General features: G+C 46.7%; 1 protein-coding gene across 2 annotated transcripts; it reads left to right on the forward strand.

Moving 5' to 3' along the window:
• Positions 1-895: 895 nt before the first annotated feature.
• On the forward strand, positions 896-22,543 carry SCARB2 (scavenger receptor class B member 2). Of its 2 annotated transcripts, XM_054066038.1 has the most exons (13): positions 896-1,082; positions 7,900-8,057; positions 11,272-11,419; positions 12,669-12,857; positions 13,571-13,662; positions 14,394-14,513; positions 15,401-15,579; positions 16,128-16,246; positions 18,143-18,216; positions 18,993-19,044; positions 19,681-19,839; positions 19,979-20,049; positions 21,356-22,543. In XM_054066038.1, exons 1-12 carry the CDS (start codon positions 966-968, stop codon positions 20,006-20,008), a joined length of 1,437 nt encoding a protein of 478 aa, XP_053922013.1. In that variant the 5' UTR covers positions 896-965; the 3' UTR covers positions 20,009-20,049; positions 21,356-22,543. The 2 variants fall into 2 exon arrangements, with proteins under 2 accessions (XP_053922013.1, XP_053922012.1); XM_054066037.1 differs by lacking the exon at positions 19,979-20,049 and having other exon boundaries at positions 897-1,082; positions 21,356-22,409.
• The last annotated feature ends 695 nt before the right edge of the window (positions 22,544-23,238 follow it).

Raw genomic sequence — 23,238 nt, forward strand, 5'->3', positions numbered from 1 at the left:
AATTTATTTCTTAGTGGAAGCTGAACTGTACTGAATTATGGTGGAATCTGATCCCTGTGATGCTTGGTTCAGTCTAGAGGCAGTGTGTTTCCCTACAAGTTTTTCCATAATCATCAGAGAATCACAGAACCACGGAATGATTTGGGTTGGAAGGGACCTCAAAGCCCACCCAGTGCCACCCCCTGCCATGGGCAGGGACCCCTCCCACTGGCTCAGGGGCTCCAAGCCCCATCCAACCTGGCCTGGAACCCCTCCAGGGATGGGGCAGCCACGGCTGCTCTGGGCAACCTGGGCCAGGGCCTCCCCACCCTCACAGCAAAACATTTCTGCCTCAGATCTCATCCAACTCTCCCATCTTCCAATTTAAAGCCATTCCCCCTTATCCCATCCCTGCACTCTCTGTTCCAGAGCCCCTCCCCAGCTCTCCTGGAGCCCCTGAAGCTGCTCTAAGGTCTCCTCGGAGCCTTCTCCAGGCTGAACGCCCCCAGCTCTCTCAGCCTGTCCTCAGACATGGAGGTGCTCCAGCCCTCGGGTCACCCCCGTGGCCCCCTCTGCACCCGTTCCAACAGATCCATGCCCTTCCTGTCCGCTCGGATGGATCTGGTAGCTCACATCTCTCCACGCAGCAGACATCTTTAAGAGGTTTTCTGCAGAACAAGCAGAAACCTAAAGCTGCTGTTCAGCAAGGAGAGGGGCTCTGCTGGGAGGGAGGGTCTCTCGATTGGGGAGTGCAGGGATAAGGCAGGCTCTGCCCTCCCGCCCAGCCCACCCCGCCATCCCCCGCAGCGGGGGCTCAGCACGAAGGCGCAGCGGCTGCCGAGCCGCCCCCTGTCACGGGGAGCGCGGCTCCGGTCCCTCCCGCCCGTGTCTCCTCCCGGTGCAGGCGGGGCCAGGCTCCCCCCCGCCCCTGCGCTGCCCGGCGGCGGCCGCGTCCCTGCCCGGCAGCAGCAGCAGCAGTCGCAGCCATGAAGTCGCTGTGCCTTGTCACCGTGGGGGTCCTGGCCATGACGCTGCTCATCGCCAGCGTCTCCCTGCTGGTGGCACACGTCTTCCAGACCGTGGTGGACCTGCAGGTGAAGGAGGTGAGAGCACGGCCCCCTTCCCTGGCTGGTTTATTCCTTCTCAAAATAACCCTAGGAGGGAGGGAGGCGGGGGGGGGGGGGGGGGGGGGGGGGGGGGCGTTGCCTGCTGCCTCCTTCCAGCGGCTGTGGCTGGGAGAGGGCAGGAGCATCGCTGTCCTGTGGACCCCCTGCCCTGCTCCAGCCAGCTCGGGGTGCAGCTCAGGCTGTGCTGAGCCTGCACTGCGTAAAATCCGAATACAAATCAGTTTTCTGGAGGTAGCTTTACCAGCTGTGGGGCAGCAGGTGTAGCGAGGAGCCCTCTCCAGGGCTGCAGCACGTGAGGTGAGCTGGGGACCCCTCCTGTTTGTCCATCCCTCTGACAGAGCCCTTGCTGCTTTCAGCCAGTAGCTTGTTCTGCGTCGTTTACTGCTGCCCCTGGAGCACAGCCAGAGGTGCTGTGGGCTGAAACACGTGGTGGTTTCACCCTGTTGTTAAAGACTGCCTCCCATCCTGGCATTGTTATGGATGCGAGGGCCCTTCACTGTTCATGGTCTGCCTCGGCTTTTGTTTCCCTCCTTCTGGCTCTTGGCACTTCTCAAGTGGTCCAGTGAGAAGGGTCAGCTCTGTTAGGAACTCCCTCAAAATACCCATGAAACATGTGAATGAGCGATGATTTATCTGCCTGCTATGAGTTATGTCATCTTCTCTGTTATTCTGACATTGAAACCAAGTGCTAACGAATGAAGGGGTTTGACCAGTGCTATTGTACAACTGGTGACCAAAGCTTGCTGATCCCCTTGGATATCCTACCCAACTTACTGTTCTTTCCTTTGGGGTATTGACAGGAAGAACTTACTAACATAGAAGCTGTGTTGTCTTAACTTGAATCAATTTAGTTTAGCAGGCAGCTTACAGCAACTTGTGGCATTTCAAGGTGTACCTATAAACTTGAGAGAATAGCAAAAAAAACCCAGCTCTGATAGGGTAAGGTGCCGTGCAGCCTGGCAGTGTGTGAGTGCTGTCCAAGATCTGCTCCTATCGGTTCTCCTACAGTGTCTGTTTTCAGGTTCTTACCTCTGCTGTGCTGGAGCATAGCAGGTAATGGATGGTTTAGCCTGAAGTCATTTGATCATCAGCCTGTACCTTTTCTAGGCAGTCTGAAAGCCAGGAGTGAAGTGATGAGTGTTAACGTGGCAAAATTGTATGCAAACCAAGCCAAATTGATGCATCTCTGCATGAGCACGCACAGTTCCATCTCCTGAGACTTGGGTCTGTCATCCTCTGCATTCCAGCAGAAGGTCCAGTGTCGGGTCTACTCCATGCTCTTATTAAAAGAGCAGTGGGGTAAAAAAAAATGGTTTGATGGGAGAGAGTAGGGCTGTCAGGAATTAGGCGTGATCCTCCTTACGCGTATTATCTCTTAGCCACACGCTCCTTACCCTTAATGGTTGATTATGTAAGAGTAAGTTGGTATTCACTCAGCAGGGCTTTCCATAAAGCAGGATAAAGTTTCCAGAGCTCAGTTGTTCCCTTCTTACTGCTTTTCAGCTCGTGCTAGTGTACATTGGGATTGCATGGAAGCATGCTCCCTGTGCTGGCCACTGACACCTTCCTGGCCTTCTCCAGGAGCCACATGCACAGACCGTGCAAGTACAGCTGCCAGCCTCAAAGCAATGTGCTCCAGGTCACCCTGCTGATTCGACTGCTTTCCACGTGTCCTTTCTCCCACATGAGCTTTTTCTCATTTCTCTGTAGTCTAGGAAGCTGCTGTCTCTTGTGTAACTGTGTTTACAGCTTAGAAAATCTTGTGCAAATAGACAAATTTCAATTTGCCTTTGAAATGTGGCGAGACTGGAACTCTTCCAGCTCTTTGCAGTCCAGGGCATTGGACATGAAATGCTATCTCTGCACACCGGTCCTTCTTAGCCTCCTCAACCTCTCTGTCATGGGAGGAGTTGCCGAAGGGGCAAGAGGTTGCCCTTATGACAGTTGGTGTTCCTTTGAGGGCTCTCCAGTGGTCTTGAGATGGAGCTGGCCTGCAGGGAAGAGCTGCCTTTGCAGTCTCAACTGCCGCTGAAATGGAAGATGGTGTATTGGAGCAGCTGAAGCACCTGTGTGTCCAAACCCGGGACCTGTGAACTGCTGAGGATGAGGCAGCTTTCAGTGTATTTTATCCTTTCAAGCCAGAGGCAGGGTTCTTGGATACAGAGGTGGTGTGGGAGGAGTGGGGAATCCACATGGCGTCAGGCTTCCCATCCCCTTGAAAATCCACTGGCAGATGTGTAGTGACAAGGATAGAGGGAGTGTCTTTCCTGGAAGGCATTCAGATCTTGTCAGCTCATTCTCTGTCTCATTTGCCAGTCTTATTGGCTTTTTGGGAATTAGAGTGCCACGCCGGATCAGAGGTCCAACCTGTCCAGTTCCTGTTCGTGGTCAGGGGCTGGCACCTGAAACTCCATCAGATAAGGACAAAAAGCCTGTGATGAACAGAAATAAATTAGCTTTCCACAGTAGAAAGACCTTCCTCGCTGCAAGCAGTGAGAGAGTTATATCTCTCTCTATATATATGTATATCTCCTTATGCTATATGTTGGCTATATAGTTCTATATTTTATTTCCATAAGCGTGCAGGTTATGAACAGAACAAGCTTTGATGTATGCACCTAATTCCAACACAGCCAATCAGCCCTTTACCTCAACTGGTTTCTTTTTGCCCCGTGCCTTTCACTGATAATTCTAGAAAATATTTAATCTTATAACCCCTTGAAATTCCGCTGGCCGTCTCTAGAGCCAGATTGCCTGGAGTGTTTAGGACCCAAAAGGATAGGGAAAGTGTTTTGTCCCTTGATTTAGTTCATGTGTTGATCTGTTGTTGTTTAATGTGAAATGCTGGCACTCTCTGCGCAGTTTAGTGTTGAGGCTTGGATAAAGTTGAGATGCTGCTTTTGAGGAGGCATTCCCAAGGTGCAGGAACAGAGAAGCCCACTCGAGCTTACCCTATTGCTTGTCTTAAAGTTGCAATTACATTCTGTCATAGATGAACACATAAAACTGTGTCTTGGAATTAGAACATTCTGCAGTTCCAGGAGGAAAGCAAACTGTTATTTGATTTTTCATGTAGGTTCCAGAAATATTCAGTACTGTTTCCCATCCCTGCTGTCACTCCATAGTGGGTACATTTGGAAGGGAAAGCTCATACTGAATTTTTTTGTGTGTGAAGTTTGGTCAAGACATAAAAGACTGCGAGCTGCAAGTTCAGGACTGGCGTGGTTAATAAAGTCGGTGGGAAGGATGCTGTGATGCAATTGAAATGAGTGCAGGCTCCACGTGGAAAGAAGAATCCCTGCTCTGCTTCTGAGCAAAAGCTGGAGATCGTATTGTCTGGTGGGTTTAGGTCGTGATCGTGTGGCAGGTGCACCCTTGCTTCTCCTTGAAACAGGATCTCTGAGTCTGTGGCCTTTCCAGGCTGCTGCCTGCAGGACTGGTGTCTGACGTGAGGCTTCGGAATACTTTATGTCTCTTGTTCTTGCATATGAATATCAAGATGAAAGGTCTGATTCTCTGGCATTGTGCAGAACAGTAGCAATAACTGCAGTGGAGCTGTAGCTTATGTATATTCTAAATCAAAGGCAGTTATCTGATTTCATGTCTCACAGCCTGGCCAGCCTGGCAGTGAACACAAGCCCTGACAACAAACAAGGAACCCCAGTCAATTAACAACAGCCCCTGCTCTGGTGTGGAGCAGTCAGCAGCGCTAAACTGGAATGACAGCAGCTGAGGGACGTGGACATGTGCTTTACTCAAAGATATGTGCTCATATTTTTCTCTCAGGTCCAGACTGTGTAATGTCATGTGATAGATCCGAATTTCCCTGGCAGTATTTGGGTAAAAAGAGGAGAACGGGTCTTACCGTATTTTATTATTTGAGAGTGGAATGGGAGTGTGAGTCCAGCTCAGGAGTCTTTGAATGTGGGTGTACAACTGGTGCTGTCACTGCACAGAGCTATAAATAGACACAGTGTTTCTCTGGCAGATCCAAAAGCTGCCATGCAGGTCCAGGAACAAAAACACCAGAGGACTTTGTTTTACTACTCTTTTGCTCTGTAGCCCATCTTCCAGAGGCTCACTTAAAATTTCAGAAACTCACAAGCCTGTATTTTAAACCAACCTGCTAGGGAAAAGCTCCTTCATTTCCTTCTTATTAATGGAAATGAATTATTAAAGATCTGGTGCATGTGTGTATAGAGCGAGTGTGGTAGAAACTCATGGTACATTTAGCACTGGTAGATGGAGTTGGGGAGCTTCTTGTCTAGCTCAGGAGAGGGAGACAGGGGCCATGGCCTCCTTACACAGTGGGATCCTTCTGTTGTACAGGAGCCTAAAATCGGAATGAATGTGACCAGACTGCACTTGTTTTTTAAACGTTGCACATTTAGGCAGAGTGATAATCTCTCATATTCATTGCCTCAGATGAGAGACATTTAAGCAATAGATAGGTGCCCCGAATATCATAGAGTGGTTTAGGTTGGAAGGGACCTCAGAGCCCATCCAGTTCCACGCACTGCAGGGACACCTCCGCCTGGCTCAGGGGCTCCAAGCCCATCCAACCTGGCCTTGAACACCTCCAGGGATGGGGCAGCCACCACTGCTCTGGGCAACCTGGGCCAGGACCTCCCTCACAACAAAACATTTCTTACTAGGATCTCATCCTAATCTCCCCTCTTTCAGCTTCAAACCATTCCCCCTCATCCTCCCCCTGCCCTCCCTGATCCAGAGCCCCTCCGCAGCTTTCCTGTAGCCTCTTTCAGTACTGGAAGCTGCTCTAAGGTCACACCACAGCCTTCTCCAGGCTGAACAACCCCAACTCTCAGCCTGTCAGTGCTGAATATGCTTGGTAGTTGTTAGGGAACGGTTCCTATTCCTAGATGTAGGTGGTCAAGGTCCAGACAGGCAATAGTTCCTCTGTTTATCAGTGTCAAGCTTATACTCGTGTTTCATTCACCTGAGAGCTGTGAGCTTTATACAACTTGAGAAGGGAGCAGACATCAGTAGTTTGCTACACCAGTACCTCTGACTTTGTAATGTGGTTATTTGCATACAGAAAAAAGCCATTGCAGTCATCTGTAGGTGTCCTAAATACACCGTTCTGTCCCTCCCAGCCCTTTATGGTGACACCATGGAAATGGTATGTCTGATTTGGGGAGATTTTCTGCACTGATCCTACGAACCAACTTCAGGAGGGCAGTGCCAGAATACAGAGATGAGCCTCCATGGCACAGAGCACAAGGAAACAGGATCAAAATCATTGGGCTGTGTAGGAAATGGTACATAGGAGGCGCTGGTAGTTGCAAGAAAATGCAGAAAGCTCCTGAAACACATCTAAAATCTATAATATTTGTGACGTACACAAAATACGTGGTTTGAAGTTCGCAGAGGAAAGTAGCCTGCAACTGTGAAGTGCTACCAGCTGGGCTGCCTTTCATTGCTATTCTGCAACACCACTGCCATTTCAAGCTCCTGCCAATGAGTTTTTCTTTGAAATAGCCTTCTCTTTATCTAATCATTCAAAATTACAGTCTACATGGAGAGAAACAGCTCTGTAAGTGGGAAGGCCAAGAATGAGTCCTGAGCTGACTGTGGCTGGTAAAGTTAAGACCCCATCAACAGCCACCAAGAAACGGCAGCTGTCCGGTCTGCCCTGCTTTTCAGCTTGCACTTACAATATTTGATTTGTTTTCTCTGAAGAGTAAAAGGAGCAAGTGTTGATGAGATCGATTTAGATGGAAATTTTTTCCCCCTCCCCTTCTTCCATCAAGAGGTGATATGGTTTTCAAAGATGTGGTTTTCTTTGTGCTTATTTCTGAAATTCCTCTCTTCAAGCCAATTTTCTCTTTACTACCACAATAGCAGTAAGGACATTGTAACTATACAAAAAGCCTTGATTTTAGTGATGGTGATGCTTTTACAGTTGGGGTGAAATTGATCTCAAATGAGGGCTTGAGCCCTGTGTTATTTGTTTCTGATGGAGCTACATGCAGGTGCGGTTGTGACTTTCCTTATAACATGTATACTGGTAGGTAAAGGAATTAATTACTGAAGTGCTTCTGCCATGAAATAATTTATAGCTTTTCTTAGGTAGGTCCACGTTTTACGGGTTACAAAATAGACCGACAGCTCATGAGATGCATGTGCCCACATTGCTGGAGGAAAATAAAGACAGAAGAGGAATCTTTGCTCCATTCAGAGACCTCCGAAAGGCATGATTCCTGTGTGCCTACATGAAAGCAGTTTCTGTCACTTCCAGGTTTTCCTCACACGTTGCTGAAAACCAAAGTCTAATGGCTTTGGAATTAGACTGTCACAGCTGTACTGGAATCCGACAATCTTAGGGAAAGCAATTATAGCACAAGGAATCCAAGCTTCTCTTCTGGCCTTGTTCCTCCTAAGAGGTCTTTCTCAGGACCTGTTGGCCTCCCACTGTTGAGTTCCACTCACCTGTAATGTTGGCATGTTTTGTGGTGTCCTACACTAGGTTAGGGGGTTGCTGACGTGCGAAATGCAACAGGATCGCAGCGTAATAGCTGGTAAGGGTGTGAGACAGAAGTGTTTGTGGGGAGAAGTGGAACAACAAACCCAACAACCGTATGGCCCTGGCTGCGAGCCATTGTAGCGTGTCTGATCTTGATGATACTTAGGGAGGTGCTTCAAAGTAAAACATATCTGTAGGTGTAGAATTGGGGTCTCAAATCCTGTTGCCTGTGCTTGTTATGAGGGCATATAAGTATCATATAGTTGTCATACAGCATCTAACAGTTCCTCTGTCTTTCTCTTGTTTCAGGGAACAGTGTTGAAAAATGGCACGGAAACCTTTGAAGCTTGGGAGGACCCTCCTCCACCAGTCTACATGCAGTTCTACTTTTTTAACGTGACCAATCCTTTAGAAGTGCTTCGAGGCGATACTCCTCTTGTAGAAGAAATAGGGCCGTACACCTACCGGTAGGGCCATTTCGCTGTTTGCATATTTCAATAAACCTGCTGTGTGTGAGGAAGCCAAAAGGTGGGATCCAGAATGCTTGGGATCCTGTTCTAGGAGAAAAACCTACCTGCTAATGTGTGAGTAGAAGTTTATTCAGGGTCATGCCCACCCAGCTGGTACAACTGGAGCAGCACTTGGAGAGCCTGCAGTCAGTTGCAGTGATTTGGGACAAGATTTTGTTTGTGTGCTGCTGTTCCTTGGCTGCTAAACACAGCCCAAGTTGTTTGCATCCTGGCTTATTGTCTTATGACAAACATCACTTATGACAGTGATGTTTGAAAGTCTGGGGAGAAGAGAGTGTTGCATAGAAGTGTGATTCATGTGCTCGCTCAGAAGTTAGTTCCTAGCTGAAGTTGCACAGTTCACATAGGTAAACATGTGGCTGGAAAGCCAGATAGAGAGTGGTACTACAGGGATCTTCTACAGCCAGCACTCACTATGAAACTTACTTAGATTCAGACAAATCTAACATTTTTATAGACAGCTGGACTTGCTGAGGCCACATGTGGTGCTGGAGCTTATCCAGTCTCTTGAACTCTCTTTCTGCATGATATGGCTACACAGTGAACAGGCTGCGTCTCCTGCACGTGAAGGGGTTGTAAAGTCACTTACAAATGTGTTTTCCCTCAGAGCTTCATTCTGTTCTGTTGCATGCAGCACTGTAAGTCAGGAGCAGGCCTGTGGCAGAAGGTGTTATGGTCTTTGCAGTCACGGCTTTGTGGGAACCAGAGCAAAAAGGCTGATTTCTCACCATCAGCCTCACTTCTGCTCACACATGCTCGCTCAGATTGGGTGCCGTCTCTGGGCCAGGAGGAATTGTCTTACCTGAGCTGCAAAATGATCAGAACCTGGTTGTTACTATTTAAAAAAAATACTATAGCATAAAAGGGTGAGCCTTTGTGATAGCTATGGTCTCTGCATGTCTCAGCTTTCTGTTTGTTTCCTCTCACACCTCGGCTTTGCTTCATCCTCAGCCATCCTTCTTTTTTCCTCACCTCCATTTCAGTGTCAGTTTAGCCCTGGCAAACTACATGTGGTACTTTGACAAAGTACATTATATTAGATAAACAAGCAGAGCTGGAGGAAAGATAAATAAGCTTTCAAGTTCCCAAGCTTTTCTTCAAATCCCTGTAGTGCAATGCTGATAATGAGTCAGCCGGGCATCCTCTGTCAGGCAGATGAACAGAGCTGCGAGAAACCACATAGGCTCATGCTCTTAGAATGAACAGGATCATTAAGCTCGACATGAGCCAGCAGTGTACACTCGCAGCCCAGAAACCAACCGTGTCCTGGGCTGCATCAAAAGCAGCGTGGCCAGCAGGGTGTGGGAGGTGATTCTGCCCCTCTATTCCTCTCTTGTGAGACCTTATCTGGGGTATTGTGTCCAGTTCTGGAATCTTCAATATAAGAAGGATTTGAAACTGTTGGAACTGGTCTAGAGGAGGCTACAAGGATGATCAGAGGGCTGGAGCGCCTCCTTTATGAGGAGAGGCTGAGAGGTGGGACAGCTCAATCCTCTCTCTTCCTACATGCTCTTCCTGCTAGTCCTAGTTTTGACAAATGTAGTAGTGCTTGTGTTTTTGAATGCTAGAAGCTGAATTTGCAGCATATAAAATAATTAATTATAAAGTGCAAGCTGCTTATGTGCCCCAGCCTGCTGAGTCCCAAAGAACACTTGAATATTGTCTAGTCTTGCACACATTTACAGCTTTTGTCTTTAACACCTGAGATGCTCCTACTGTATCCCTAGTCAAGGAGTAATATTTTCCTTTTGGAGTTGGAGAGGCTTCTCAGGTTTTCTCTGGCCTGTTTTAGAGAAGGCACTTCGCACCTGTCCCTTCCCATCCCTTCCCTTTAAACCCTAGGGTATAAAGTAGATCACTGTATTCGAGGCTCTTGCCAAATCAAGCTGGAAGTGTTGCCGGACCAAAATCTTCCTGGGTGGTGGGGATTCTGAAGAGTGGTAGGTACGCTGTTTGTGTAAGAAAGATTGGAAGCAGTTGGTTTCTAACAAGAATGGTTTCACAGGCCTTTCCTGTTTGCTTTGACGGTGAAAGATTGAAGCAGAGTAATACAACTTGGTGTGAAACTGCAGGGGTGGATCTAGCGCAGCCAGGGTAGGATCTGAGCTGAAATGAATGAAAACCATCATTGCGCAGGGTCTTGCAGAATAATTCACCTTCCCATTTGAGACTTAAAATTTACACAGGAAGCAAAGCAATGTGATAGTAAACAAGCTCTGGAGTGGATGTGGACTTATGACATACAGCGCATTTCACTTCATCTGTACTTCAAAAGGCTCAGGCCACAAGGAGACAACCTGTCATTCCCCTCGTTGGGTGCGCTGAAGACACACGCATAGCTCCTTTTGAGCCCGAGCCAGGCAGTTCTACAGAATTGTGTGTTTCTTGCTGGTAAAATGGTAGGGGCGAAGGACTGAATTATGGTTCTGACGTATGTTTCAGGGTAATTAAGATCTGGCTTCCTCTTCAGGCCAGCAGGTAGCAATTGATGTTTCTTGCCAACTACACTTGTTTGTCAGCAATCCTGAGTTCTATGCTCCTTGTCTGACTGCTTGTCTGAGAAGGAACCTCCCAGGCCATGAGGAGCTCACAGCAACAATCCTGTTGAGTTTCTGTCAGCCTTCCTGCCTGAGAATTAGAGGAGAAGAGCTAAAATGAGGCTTGTTCTGTGGTCGTGTCACACGTAAGGCCAGAAGTCCTAGTGCAAAGTACTCTGAAACCAGCAGAGAGATCCTGGTGAATGGGGCTTAGGTGAAGCCTATGTCTTGTTCTGCCTGGGAGTGAGTTTTGCCTGTAGCAAAGAGGCAAAATTTTGTTTTCAAATTGTGCTCCAAGGTCAGTCCCATATGTAGTGCCTCTATATTCTTCTGTGCTGCCTGCAATTGTTCTCTTTCCTTGGAGCTTTTTAAAGATGAGGCAAAAATACAAAGTACAGTTAACATGCAGGGTGACATTTTTGGAGGCGCTCTGTGAGGTCTGATTAAGCTCATGCTGACACAAAAGCGAGTTCTGTTGCTGACAAAAATTAATCTACTCCTTAATGAACTGAAAATCCTACCGTTTATGTCCCTAAAACAGTGTAAGTTAATTGAAGTTAATGTTATGTGCACTTGTTTGACTTGAATAGAGAACAAACTGTCTTGCTTTTCAGAGAATACAGGCCAAGAGTGCATGTCCAGTTTTTGGATAATGGTACCAAAGTGTCTGCTCTGAATCCGAAGACGTATGTATTTGACCCTGAGAAGTCAGTTGGAAACCCTGAAGTGGACCTGATTAGAACAGTTAATATTCCTGCAGTGGTGAGCTCTCTTCCATTTCTGCTTGGGAACCATCCTGATACACTTTACAGCTGGCAGCTTGTTGCTTCAGACAGCTTCTCTGTCCCTTTGTGGTGGGTAAACGTAACTGAAGAACAAGAGAGACAGCTTATGTCCGGTGCAGATACTGCGTTCAGTTTTGGTTTGGGCTGTTGTGGGGCATTTTATGATGTTCCTGCCTTGCCAGACGAGTATTTTTGGTCTCGTGCAGGGATAGTGTAAGAAGAGGGTATACGGGAATAGTGTGAAAACTGGGGATACAGGGATAGTGTGAGAACAGGGGATATGGGAATAGTGTGAGAACTGGGGATACAGGGATAGTGTGAGAACAGGAGATACGGGAGTAGTGTGAGAACAAGCAGGCCTAAAGCTTGTCATACATTCTGAAGAAATTAGACTGTACTAAGGTACTTGCTGGTTGTGTAACTAAGCCTTTTACTCCCACACCAGTTTAATTGACTTCAATTACAGGGTACATTCATTTCTACTTTTCCCTCAGCATTTCCAAAAACATCTTGTCTCGTTTTATGAAAGAATACTCAAATGCACTGAATAAAGTAGTAGATAGAACCCAGCTTACTAAAAGTGACAAGCAAAACAGTCGTCGTAATTACAATTCTTCCTGGGCATTTGGGTTGTAGTATTATCTCTAGTCAGATTTCTGACTGTGATGTACCATAACAGGCAGCACCAGAAGAACTACAGGTTGGTTCACCCAAGAAATATTCCTTTCATTTGCATTTTTTTTTTGAAGTCTTGTTGTAGGATCACTTGTGAGCTAGAAAGCAAATTAATTTTGGTGTTGTTGGCATTTTGGGGAAATCCTTTAAAAAAAATGACTTTTAGAAATGCAAACGTTAACTTCCTAAGGGTGAAACTCAAAGCATGTCTCCAGCTGTAATGTACTTGTGAAAGTCATGCTATTTGGAAAGTGGGTTTGCACATTTCTCTTAAAATCCATTCTTAAGACTGTGGCAGTGAGTGGCATGGAACTGAGCTGGTTGTGTGCCCACGCCAGGCTGAACGGGAATCTGCAAGATCACATCCCTCAGGGAGGAAAGCTGAAGAACCTGTTAGCCAGCACGTTACTTGTCAAGAGTGGAGATAAACTGAAAATACAGTTGAGACGTGCAGTGTCGAAATGAGTCTGTGGATCTGTATTTGTATGTAGCCGATACTATTTACTCTACAATAAATCTGACCACTGCTCCCTTTCCCAATTCCCTGGCAGACTGCGATGGAGTGGACCAGGTCAACCCCTCTTCAGTTTGCCACAGAGGTGCTGCTGCTTCTGTACCAAGAATCCCTGTTCACAGTTCACACTGTTCACGAATTGCTGTGGGGCTACAAAGACAGGCTCCTGTCAGCCATACATCTGCTGCATCCTGAGATTGATCCAGTATTTGGTCTCTTTAACAAGGTAACTGGTATGCAGGACTTCCTGGTGCTTTAGGTGGGGAATGATGGCATTGCTAGAGTTTCTGGACTTTCATCGCCAGCCACCAGAGAAGGATGTTCTTGGATTGAGGCAAGGAGATAGGCTGCAGGGATAGCAAAAGGGGGTTCCCTCTTCGGTTTGGCTGGTAGCGCAGCTGGGAGCATTTTATCTGACTTCCCTTTATCAGATGTGGATGTGAACTGCTCCACTATTGTTCTGTGCTAACTTGAATAACACGGGCTTTGTGGGGCTGGTTGTGCCAACTGCTAGAATGATTTCATTAGCAATTGATTGAAATCATGTGTAATTCCCACGCTGGAGCCATTACTGGCTTCCTCGGGGTCTCTGGTTGTATGTCCCTTCCGGCTGTGGGGAATCCCTGTTTCTTGGAGATCATGTGCAGTGCTCAGGTTACTTCCTGTGCTGTTATTTTTTTGCTGAGCACTGTTTTTTTGGTAGCAAATTTCAGTGGGGAGGGGAAAGGCCTATAAATGTTATAATTTCTTCACTGGGAGGTGCAAGAATCTTGCCCATTCGCTTCCACCTCATTTGTCTTCAAGGTGGATTTTAATGAGCTGCACTTACCTCAAGGGGGTCCCTCACTCCTAGGGCGGATGTGAAGTGGTGACAGCTTAAACTCCTGCCACTATTACAGAAAGAGTGGAGTCATTAACAATTCATGTGTCTGTTTGCAGATGAATGGAACCGATGATGGAGAATATGTTTTCCTAAGTGGAGAAACCAGCTACCTTAACTTCTCCAGGATTGTAGAATGGAAAGGAAAAGAGTAAGTTTTTTCAGTGTGGTGTGGCCTCTATCAAAACTTGCCCCTTTTCACGTTCTGGATGAGCGTAAGCCTTGTTTACAAGCAAGGCTCCTTTTTTCTGAGGATGGTGGTAGCTCTTAGCAGCTGTAGCTCCAGGCCAGCCCCCAGTATTCTGGTGTGTGTCACATAACTACCAGAGGAAGACAACCCCGGTCCTTGGAGAGCAGCCAGCTGTGAACACTCCCCTCTGCATCCTTGACTGCCTCGTGCAGAGGTGACCCTCTCTTCAGTTCCTCCTTTAGGACACCCATCGCAGCCGCCTGTGCAGGCTGTATTCTCACGTCTACACAGCCGGCAGTCCCAGATGCCACCCTTCCTTGCTGCTCTGTATCTGGAGCAGAGGCTGGGACACCTTGTGCCTGGATATCTTAACGCTTTTTCAGCGGGCAGTGCGTGTTACAAGGAGCTGAAGATGAACTACCTAAAGCATCCCTCCCCCATGACCCATCTGCCAGCAGTTACAGATATGGGAGTAACTCTTACAGATGTATTCTCGCTTGCCTGGCAGCAGTTTAAAGAAACTATAGATGCAATTTAAACCCATTTTAATCTCCTTTTTGGTTAGCAGAGCTAAGGCAAGAGGACTTGGCACTGTGCAGATCTGATTCTCGCTTGCTTACACCATGAGCCGCCATCGCCTGACCACCGCTCAAAGCTCCTTTAACCCCTACTGTCTGCTTTTGGTTTTTCAGGTCATTGAGCTGGTGGACAACAGAGACCTGTAACATGATCAATGGGACAGATGGGACATCCTTCCACCCGCTGATCAGCAAAGATGAGAACATTTATATCTTTTCTTCTGATTTTTGCAGGTAAGGAGAAGAAAATGTCACTCAGACTTTAAAGCAGAATATTTGTGCTCATTCCTCTTGAGGTTTCATGTTAGGTTGGTGGTTTTCCTCCCGTGATTTTATTTAACAAGATGAGTGTTCTGCATTTATTCATAGTATGAAGGGTGAGATTTACATCAAAAAAAACCCGGTCTGCATCAAGTTAAGGGAGTGCTATTTCAACATAAAGTGAACATTTGGAAGATGCAGGGAAAGACAGACTGGCCTGCCTTGCAAGGCTGGTAATGAGGGAAATGGTAGAATTTATATGAACCTTGCCTGAAGCTTCTTTTCTCCAAAATCTTCCTCTGCGCTCTGCTTTTTTGGGGAACCCAGATTGCCATCCTCAGAGATTCATGACTTGACATGAAGCCGTTTGATATGCAACGAGATGCAGAAAATCTTGGTGTTCCCTTCCTTGTGTTTCACCTTGTCTCCTCCCTTGCCTGTTTGTAATGAACAAAACCAATCTGAAATTCTCTATTTAAATCGATGTAGATATGGTTACACTAAATTCAGGTCTTCCATGGTTGTGTCCCTTTCCTTGTGCCTCTCACTTTCGTGTACCGGCACTGTCTCATGCAACACGCAGTGGCGGAGTGAGACCCTGAAATGCTAAAGGCAGGCATCAGTGTCCCTGCAGCAGCACAGCTGGCACAGGGTCTTCTGTTCTGTGCAGTGGCAGGATGACAAGATGTGTATTTGCTGATAAAACCCTATTCAATTTAATACAGAAGATCATTGGAACGGGCTTAAACCAAACCTCTAGCTTACTGTAAACTTAGGTTGACACAGAGGCATCAACCCAGCGACATCTGCAGCGCGTGCTGAAGATTCACAAATCTGCGTCTGGTGTTTCTGCCTTGCAGATCTCTCTACCTGGTGTACGACAGCTCAGGAACCATTGCAGGCGTCCCAACCTACCGCTTTGTGCCCTCTGCGATGGTATTTGCCAACACGACAGTTAACCCAGACAATGCTGGATTCTGCGTGCCGCCAGGAAACTGCCCTGGCACTGGTGTCCTCAACGTCAGCATCTGCAAGCAAGGTATGTCACCAGGCGATGGGAGCAGGCTGGAAGGACAGTGGTGGAGAACACGTTTCTCCTTTCTGTCTGGAATACGTGGGGGTGCAGCTTGGTGAGGCCTGTAGGGTTATGACTGTGCTCAGTGAACTCGGCCACCAAAAAGTGATCGTTTGGTTGTAAAATGCAGTAGTGGTCTGAGGGGATACTGTCAGATGCTGACTGCTCCAGCAGTTATTTAAATTAGCGAATCAGAAGGAAGTACCAGGATCCATGCTGAACAGCTTGGGCACTTATTCTCTGCTCTCATCCAGCTGTTGCATCCGAGTGGTTGAATGAAAACAGTGCAAAAGACCAGAATGCAAGCTTGAGACGTGGAGCCGCGCGATGCTGCACAAGGGTAGATTTTGCTTGTTCTGAAGACAGGGAGTCAGTGTTGATTCTGTAGCTCCAGAACAGACTTTTCCGTTTACTGTAAATTGCACAGTGGGAAGGGTTAATGTCCTCAAAGACTTCCTCAGATTCTGCTCCGCCTTTTTCAAGTGGTGACTTTCTATGTTTTCACATTCCAGGTGCTCCAATATTTCTATCGGCTCCACATTTTTACCAAGCAGATGAGAAGTATGTAAAGGACATAGAAGGCATGCATCCAAAAAAGGAATATCATGAGACGTTTCTGGACATCAATCCTGTAAGTGCAGTCTTTTTCAAAGGGTTTTATAGATGAACCCAAGCACGTGGGTTTAGGTCACAATCTTGGATGGTGTTTATCCGCACAGTCCCACTGACTGCAGGGAAGCTGTACTGGTTTATCTGGAACGGATCTATTTGTATTTGCTCCTGTAGTGCAAACTGCTGGGTAACGAGAATTAAAATACTTTGTGCTTGTGCAATTAGAGATGCCATGAGACTGGTAATGATGAGATGAAGGGGTGGCAATATTTCTTAGGGTACTTTTCCTGTTCACCCTGCCATCCCAACCACTTGGGTGTTATCTTGACTCTGTTTTCCCCAAGCTGGAGAAGCTAGGTGTGTGGATCAAGAGAGCGAGTCGATAAAGATTCAGTGGATGTTGGACTCAACTTTGGATAGCACAGAGTCATGAGAGGAGACATACAGAACTGTGGTGATTACATCTTTCATGGAGGTTTACAGACTTGCTGGTGTTCTCACCATGAAATGTCAGAAATAAAGGGAGCTTGCAGCTGATGGTCCATGGTGTCGCACTTGTGGTTCAACCCCGATAGGTAGCTAAGCACCGCACAGCTGCTCACTCAGTCCTCCCAAGCAGGACAGGGGAGATAATCCGAAGGGTAAAAGTGAGAAAACTGGGGTTGAGATAATGATGCTTTAATACGTTAAAAAGAAACAAATTGAAACAAACGCAAGAAAAACAAGCCATGAAAAAAAAAATCAATTGGTCACCACCAGCCAGGCCTCAAGCAACAGCAGCCCTGGCAAATTTCTTCCCCTGCTTTTTATCAATGATGATGTCTTAAGGTATTGGACATCCCAGCTGTCCTGGCTGTGTCCTCTCTCAGCTTCCTGCCCCCCACCAGCCTGCTGCGGTGTGATAAACAGAAAAGGCCTTACAGCTGTGTGAGCACTGCTCAGCAATAAAACAAAGAACTAAGATAAAATAAAACAACAAAAAAAACCCAGCCATTTGTTATCAATGCTGTTTTCATCACAGTTCCAAAACAGAGCCCACTACCAGCTACTGTGAAGAAAATTAATTCTATCCCAGCTGAAACCAGTACAGCACTGGTCTCTGCATCCACACGTACAGATGTAGGTTGAGGGAAAGAGGGAAATGATGATCTGTCTAGATTAGAGAAACAGAGCGCTCTGGCTCATCAGGCTATTCTGTATGGCCAAAGCAGGAGAGAAGCGCATAGTTCCTCTCTTAAGGTCTAGTGCAGGTGCTGTTCTGTATCTGGTTTGGTGCCAGGTTCTTCCTGTTACCCTGCTTTTTTTGTACTACCATAAAGAGACCTCTGTGCCACCCACTCTCCAGACTATTTTGCTGTTCAAACGAGGAAGATATTCCTGCACATCTAATTGGAACTCTCACTATAGTAGTGGCGTTACTGAGAGAAGCGTTTCCCACTCGTGACCTCTGTGGCTGCAAACCCCCATGGACTGTGGTCTGTATCTGGTTTACACCCTTTAGAAAGAAAGGTTAATCTTGTGGCTGAGACTGCAGAGTCTTTGCAACCAACAGCACTCAGAAAGCAGAACAGACAGCTGCGGCTGGTGGCATTTTCCAAAACCACAGCCTGATCTGGATGAAAGGGGATCCTTCTGTAGCCCAAGTGTGAGTTTGCACATCACAGCACGGCAGAGCACAGCAGCACCCTTATCTCTGTTGCAGCCCCTTCACATCTCTGTAATTAAGAGACAGACTGGAATGTTGGTGTAAGAATTACAAGAGTATCTTGGAGAAGGCAAATAAATAATAACATTAAGTTAGTCTTCTGCCTTGGCAAGCCCACACCAGTGTAAATATTAGGTTGTATTCTCCCAGTTCCTATTATTTCACGTTTACTGGGGTTTTTTTGACACTCTGATCTCTTTTATTCTGCAGCTGACAGGGCTTGTCCTGCAAGCAGCCAAGCGGATGCAAATCAATGTTCATGTCAGAAAACTACCTGAATTTTTGTAAGTGTTCTCTGCTGCTGAGTGGATGTCTCCGATCTGATTTGGTATTCACAATAAATTTGTCTGCAGTGTTTGGGGTGGAATGTTGGTTGGCAAAAGCAAGTGAGAGGGAGGGAAGTCTGGTGAAATCTCAGTTAGAAGCAGAAGTATTCTCTCTTCTCACAAGTCAAGTAGATTTTGCAGTTCCCTCTGCAGACCAAAGACAGTATTGAAGAAAAGATGTTATGGACAGGTTCCATGTATTTTATCTGCCAGATCCTCCTGGCAGAGTCAGTGGTGTTTCTTCAGAATAGCATTGCCTTGTTTTCTAGTGCCCAAGAGCTGTTACAGTGACACAACTTAGGAGTAAGCTGTTGTTTCATGTGTGTGAAGCACTGCAGGGGGATGGTTGCTCCTGTACACTTGTTGCTCGGACAATGGTTTCTGTGTTTTACAAATATGAGCAACCTTCGACAGCGGCTTAGCTTAGCATTCCTGCTCACTGGCACAAATCTGTCATTCAGTCGGTTATTAAAGAGCCTCTTAGGATCCCTTTCTTTCTCTCCCCACCAAGTTCCAAAATATGCCATTGCTCCCAAAACAGAATTTATTCCTCATCCTGGAGACTGAGACTGTTCTGCTCCAGCAGGGAGGTGCAAATTGACGACTAAAAGGAACAGCCCAGAGGATTTTCAGGGACAGTTTCCATGTTCATTGTTCTGTTCTCATCTGCCTTCAAAACCCTCAAGCTGAAAAGTTGCAAACCCCTGACTTTTAATTGTTGTTTTTGTACACAGTGAAACAGGCAACATCCGGACGCTGGTTTTCCCAGTGATGTATATAAACGAGGTAACTGGTTTTGTTATTTCTGAGCAGCATCGCGGTGCGTTTGTGCTTGCGAAAATCCTGTCTTTAAGCTATCCTGAAAATACAATCCTAGTGTTCTTGTTTTACACTGCAATAGGTAGGAAGCTGTCGCTGTTTCTTAACTATCACCCTTCTGCTGCTTGTTGACCACAGCATGAAGTTCAGCCCAGCAAAACACTCTCAGTGAGATAGTTCTTCTAATTTCAAAAGTATTGGCCATGAGGAAAAGGGCTGCTCAGGCGAGGAGGCGAGAGTTCACAAGATCATATCTGGTTTTTGAAGGGTTTGGGTTTTTTGTGAATCTTCCTGAATCACAGAATTCACTGGATTCAGAGAGGACTCCAGGGAACTTGTTTTGACGATGTACAGCATTATTCCAGGCCTATATTATTCCATTCCTAAACTGAGAGTTAAAGATCACTACTTTCTTTTGAAATGCAGACCAGATGATCCCTCTGACCATGTGAGGAGAGCTGAGTTCTTAGAGGGACAGTATATCAAGAAGCAATGGAGCAAAGGTGGAGAGTTGTGGGAGTGTTGTTTCCTTGCCCTTTACAAAAGCAAAGCAGTCTGATATAAAGGAAGGACAGAAATAAATCTCTTTTCTCTCTGTTACAGAGTGTTCTGATTGATGAAGAGTCTGCCAACAAACTCAAGCATGTCCTGCTGGAAGCCAGTGTTGTAACTGGAATCCCCTTTGTAATCATGGCTCTAGGAATTGTTTTTGGGGTTGTTTTTATTGTGCTGGTGTGCAGGTCCCGGGGAATCAGTGAAGAGGTGGGTAGTACTTGAATTTGACCTTGTTCACTGGGCATCTGCCTGTATTTGATTTTTCTTTTCATTGATTTTACCTGTTCCTGTCTTTCTGCGCACAAACATTTTTATATGTTGTTTTTGTTTAAAATGACCTTTTTAGGGAGGGGAAGTTTTAATAGACTCAGAATAAACGCACCAGAACAAAGGAATGGAGCTAATATAAGAGACACGGTAAGGCAGGTCCTGTCTCCTGTGCCAAATTCCCTTGCCAACAGTAGTAAAAAAAAAATAAATAAAAAATCAGCCTGCCTAGAGCACCCGAAAGGGCAAGATGGAAAAATCTGTCCATTTAGCAAGCGACAATTTGACAGTCTTCTCAGTAGAACCAGTTGTCCTGTGCCAGCTGATTATTTTTCAGAATCATAATGCAAATTTATGACAAAAGAACAAATGAGTTTTATGGGCAACAGCATGCAGGAAGTTCTATCCTGCTAGACAGTACTAGTTTGTATGTGTGTTTGTGAAAACTTCTGTCACAAAATGACATGCTGGCATTGAGGTTGCTGGTCACGCTGAAAGCTGATGCCAAAAATCTCGTCCTAATAGGCAAGGCAGTCGGGTTCAGACAAGACCAATTATGAATCCTTTGCTTAGAAAAATGGACTGGGTACTCTAGTAGGCTGTTTTCTCCTTGTAGTTGCTGTGGTCTTAGTATGGTCTTGCTTGTGTGGTGTTTCCTAGTTTCTAACGGTGTGAGAAAGCGCCCTCGTGCCTACTTCCAGAGCACCCAGCCACACTGTGTACGATTTGTCTTAGTGGGATGCGCCTCGCTCAGGGGTGTCCCTACCACTACGTCCCCAGCAGGGCTGGAGGTGCAGTGACACTGGTGGCACTTTGGCAGTGAGGTCTGCAGCCTCCTCTCTTCAATCGGTGGCTTTGAGTCACTGATCTTGGGCTCTCTTGGCTTCATTCTTTTTTTTCCTGTGTACCCACAAAGCGTTTCGTGAGCAGATACTCTCGGGCCTGTCCTATACAAGAGAGAACTGGTACTTCTTCCTTTGAGCTTTTGAGACTGCTGATACCACTGCCTGAGGCTCCTACCCCAGGCATTCCTGCCCCACCCCGCACCTATAGCTTCATACGAGCTCTCTTGGATGTTCTTGAACACCACGTATGGATTAAAATGACAAAGGGACACCTAAATTCCATGTTTTCTCTGCATTGCTTTTGTTGCTTTTCCTGCAAACAAAAGGAATTCAGGTAGCTATAGCTCTCCACATGATGCCCCTCCCAGAGCAGTTGTGACTTCCCACCATCCATAAGGTGCCACAATGAGGCTGAAGTCCTTGCCCAAGCTGCCATCCACCCTTTGGTGCTTTTTTAGTGCAGCACTGGTTCTCTTAGAGGAAATCGTACTTAGAAGTAGGAGCCAAGAGCTTTTTCCTTTCCTGTTTGGAGTCTCGGCAACCCAGCTTCCCTGCCGTGGAAGCTTTCCAGTGTGCCACGTTTAACTTGTGTTGCGGTTGTTTTCTTTCAGGGCACTGAAGAGGAAAGGTCCCCACTCATCAGGACATCTTAGTAGATTTTCTTTAACACGTGAGCTTGGAAAATAAACTGTTAGAGCTGACCTAATACCAACTACCACTACCCAGCGTTGTCCACCGTGGAGAGGTGATCGCGTCAAGTTTAACTGTTAGTGGTATAGAGATGGAAGAGAATCTGCACTGTCATCAAGGGAGGAGACTTTTCTTACCAGCTAAGTTACAATTTCAAAACTGCATTTTAAAACTGCTTGAGATCCTGCTTTTTTTCAACCCCGCACTCTTCGTACCTGCACCGACAGCCACCGACCATCATAATCACGCTATCAGCGGAAATAAAACGGCCTGAGTCGCTACAGGAACGACACAGGGAGAATTTGTGAATGGCCTTAGGAGTGTGGGCGGTGAAGTACCCTTCTAGAAACCAAGCAGGCTCCCGTATCACCCAGCAACAACAGACAATTGTGCTGTAGGCCTAGTGTTGTCTTTTCTGTAAAGTGTTACACACCACTTCTTACCAGTACGCACTGACTGATTGTTATTAATGTCACTGGTCCTTTCACACAGCTGCTTTGTACAACTAACCCAAAACACGGGCTGGGACTTTGTTAAGCATCTGTCGTTACCCGGTAAAAAGAAGCTGAGGATTTGAAATGCTTTTCCGCACAGAGCTGTTGACTGTTCTAACTCTGCGCAGGATCCCATTGCATGTCAGCGATGCATTTATCCATTGGGGTTTCCCTTCTACTTAAAAAACACAACACCACGCAGCGTTGTTCTTGATGGTGGAGGGTACAAAACTGGTATTCCCTTTTCTCTGGTGTTTGTGTCACCATTCTCAGATGTGTGGTTTAATGTGTATGCAGACCAGGCGGTTGCGTTTACTACTTAGGATAAAAGCACACCTCTGAATTAAGGAATATACAGGGTCTTTAAATGTCATAAAGCGTTTTTTACTTGTCAAGTGGAAACTTGTTTTAAAAATCACAGAAGTATTTTTTTTCCCCAATTAAAAGAGTATTCTCATTGAGAAGGATTTCCATTGGAAACATTTTAAAATGTGTTAATGTCCCCTAACCGGAGGCATTGGGTTTGCATTGTGGTGGTTTGGGGCTTTTTGTCCCTCGCAGGTGATTTGTTCAACAGTTTGGTTCACCTGGAGTCAGTTCTACCGAGGAAGTTTCGTGGTGGCTGCAGTTATTTATTATCTGTGTGAGCTAAAAGAACGTGGCAGAGCACAGGCTCCTTGCAGCGTCGCAATTCAGCTTAACAAACCCTTCCGTGCTTTTGCCTCTGCAGAAGGCCAGAGGTGGTATCCTGACCTTTGGTTGAGGAGCAGGACTCTGGTAGGACATATTCCTGCTGTCGCCTTGAGAACAGTCAGCCCAAGGATGGAGAAACTCATCACAGCTTCGTGCAGCCGAGGTGTGCTGCAGTCCCCCCGCCACGTGGCAGCGTGGGTTTCTCTGTGCACCTCAGGATGTTGTTCTCTGGGCAGCCGGGCTGGAAGTAACTCTCTGCAAGAACGCTTTGGGAACTTCGCTGTGCTTGTAGCCACCCACTGCTCTTCTGGATGCCACAGATGGACGAGGAGCTACAGCTGCCTCCACATTTTTGTGCCCTGGCTGGTGGCTGGGAAGAACCTGTACCCTAAGGGAAAGTCCAGTGGATTCCCTTCTCCAGCTGCTGGCCAAGTCCAACAGGGGAAGAGTCTGACCCAAATGAATGGTGTTGGGGTGAAGGGAAAATGCTCAGGGGCTCTGCGGGTGCGGCTGGGCCCCATCCCATAGGGCTGTACAGATTGCATCCTTGAGCTCCAGTAGACCAAAAGCAGGACCTTTTCTTCTTCCAAACCCATTAGAAAAGTTGTGTGGGCATT

The sequence above is a fragment of the Cuculus canorus genome, chromosome 4 (genome assembly GCF_017976375.1).
Source record: "Cuculus canorus isolate bCucCan1 chromosome 4, bCucCan1.pri, whole genome shotgun sequence".
Classification (NCBI taxonomy): domain Eukaryota; kingdom Metazoa; phylum Chordata; class Aves; order Cuculiformes; family Cuculidae; genus Cuculus; species Cuculus canorus.

Bases quoted from the DNA above. Each gene is read 5' to 3' on its own strand.
- SCARB2 (XM_054066037.1), top strand. From the start codon at position 966: ATGAAGTCGCTGTGCCTTGTCACCGTGGGGGTCCTGGCCATGACGCTG. The intron at 12,858-13,570 runs GTAACTGGTATG...GTCTGTTTGCAG, and splicing joins TATTTGGTCTCTTTAACAAG to ATGAATGGAACCGATGATGG. The intron at 15,580-16,127 runs GTATGTCACCAG...TTCACATTCCAG, and splicing joins CGTCAGCATCTGCAAGCAAG to GTGCTCCAATATTTCTATCG.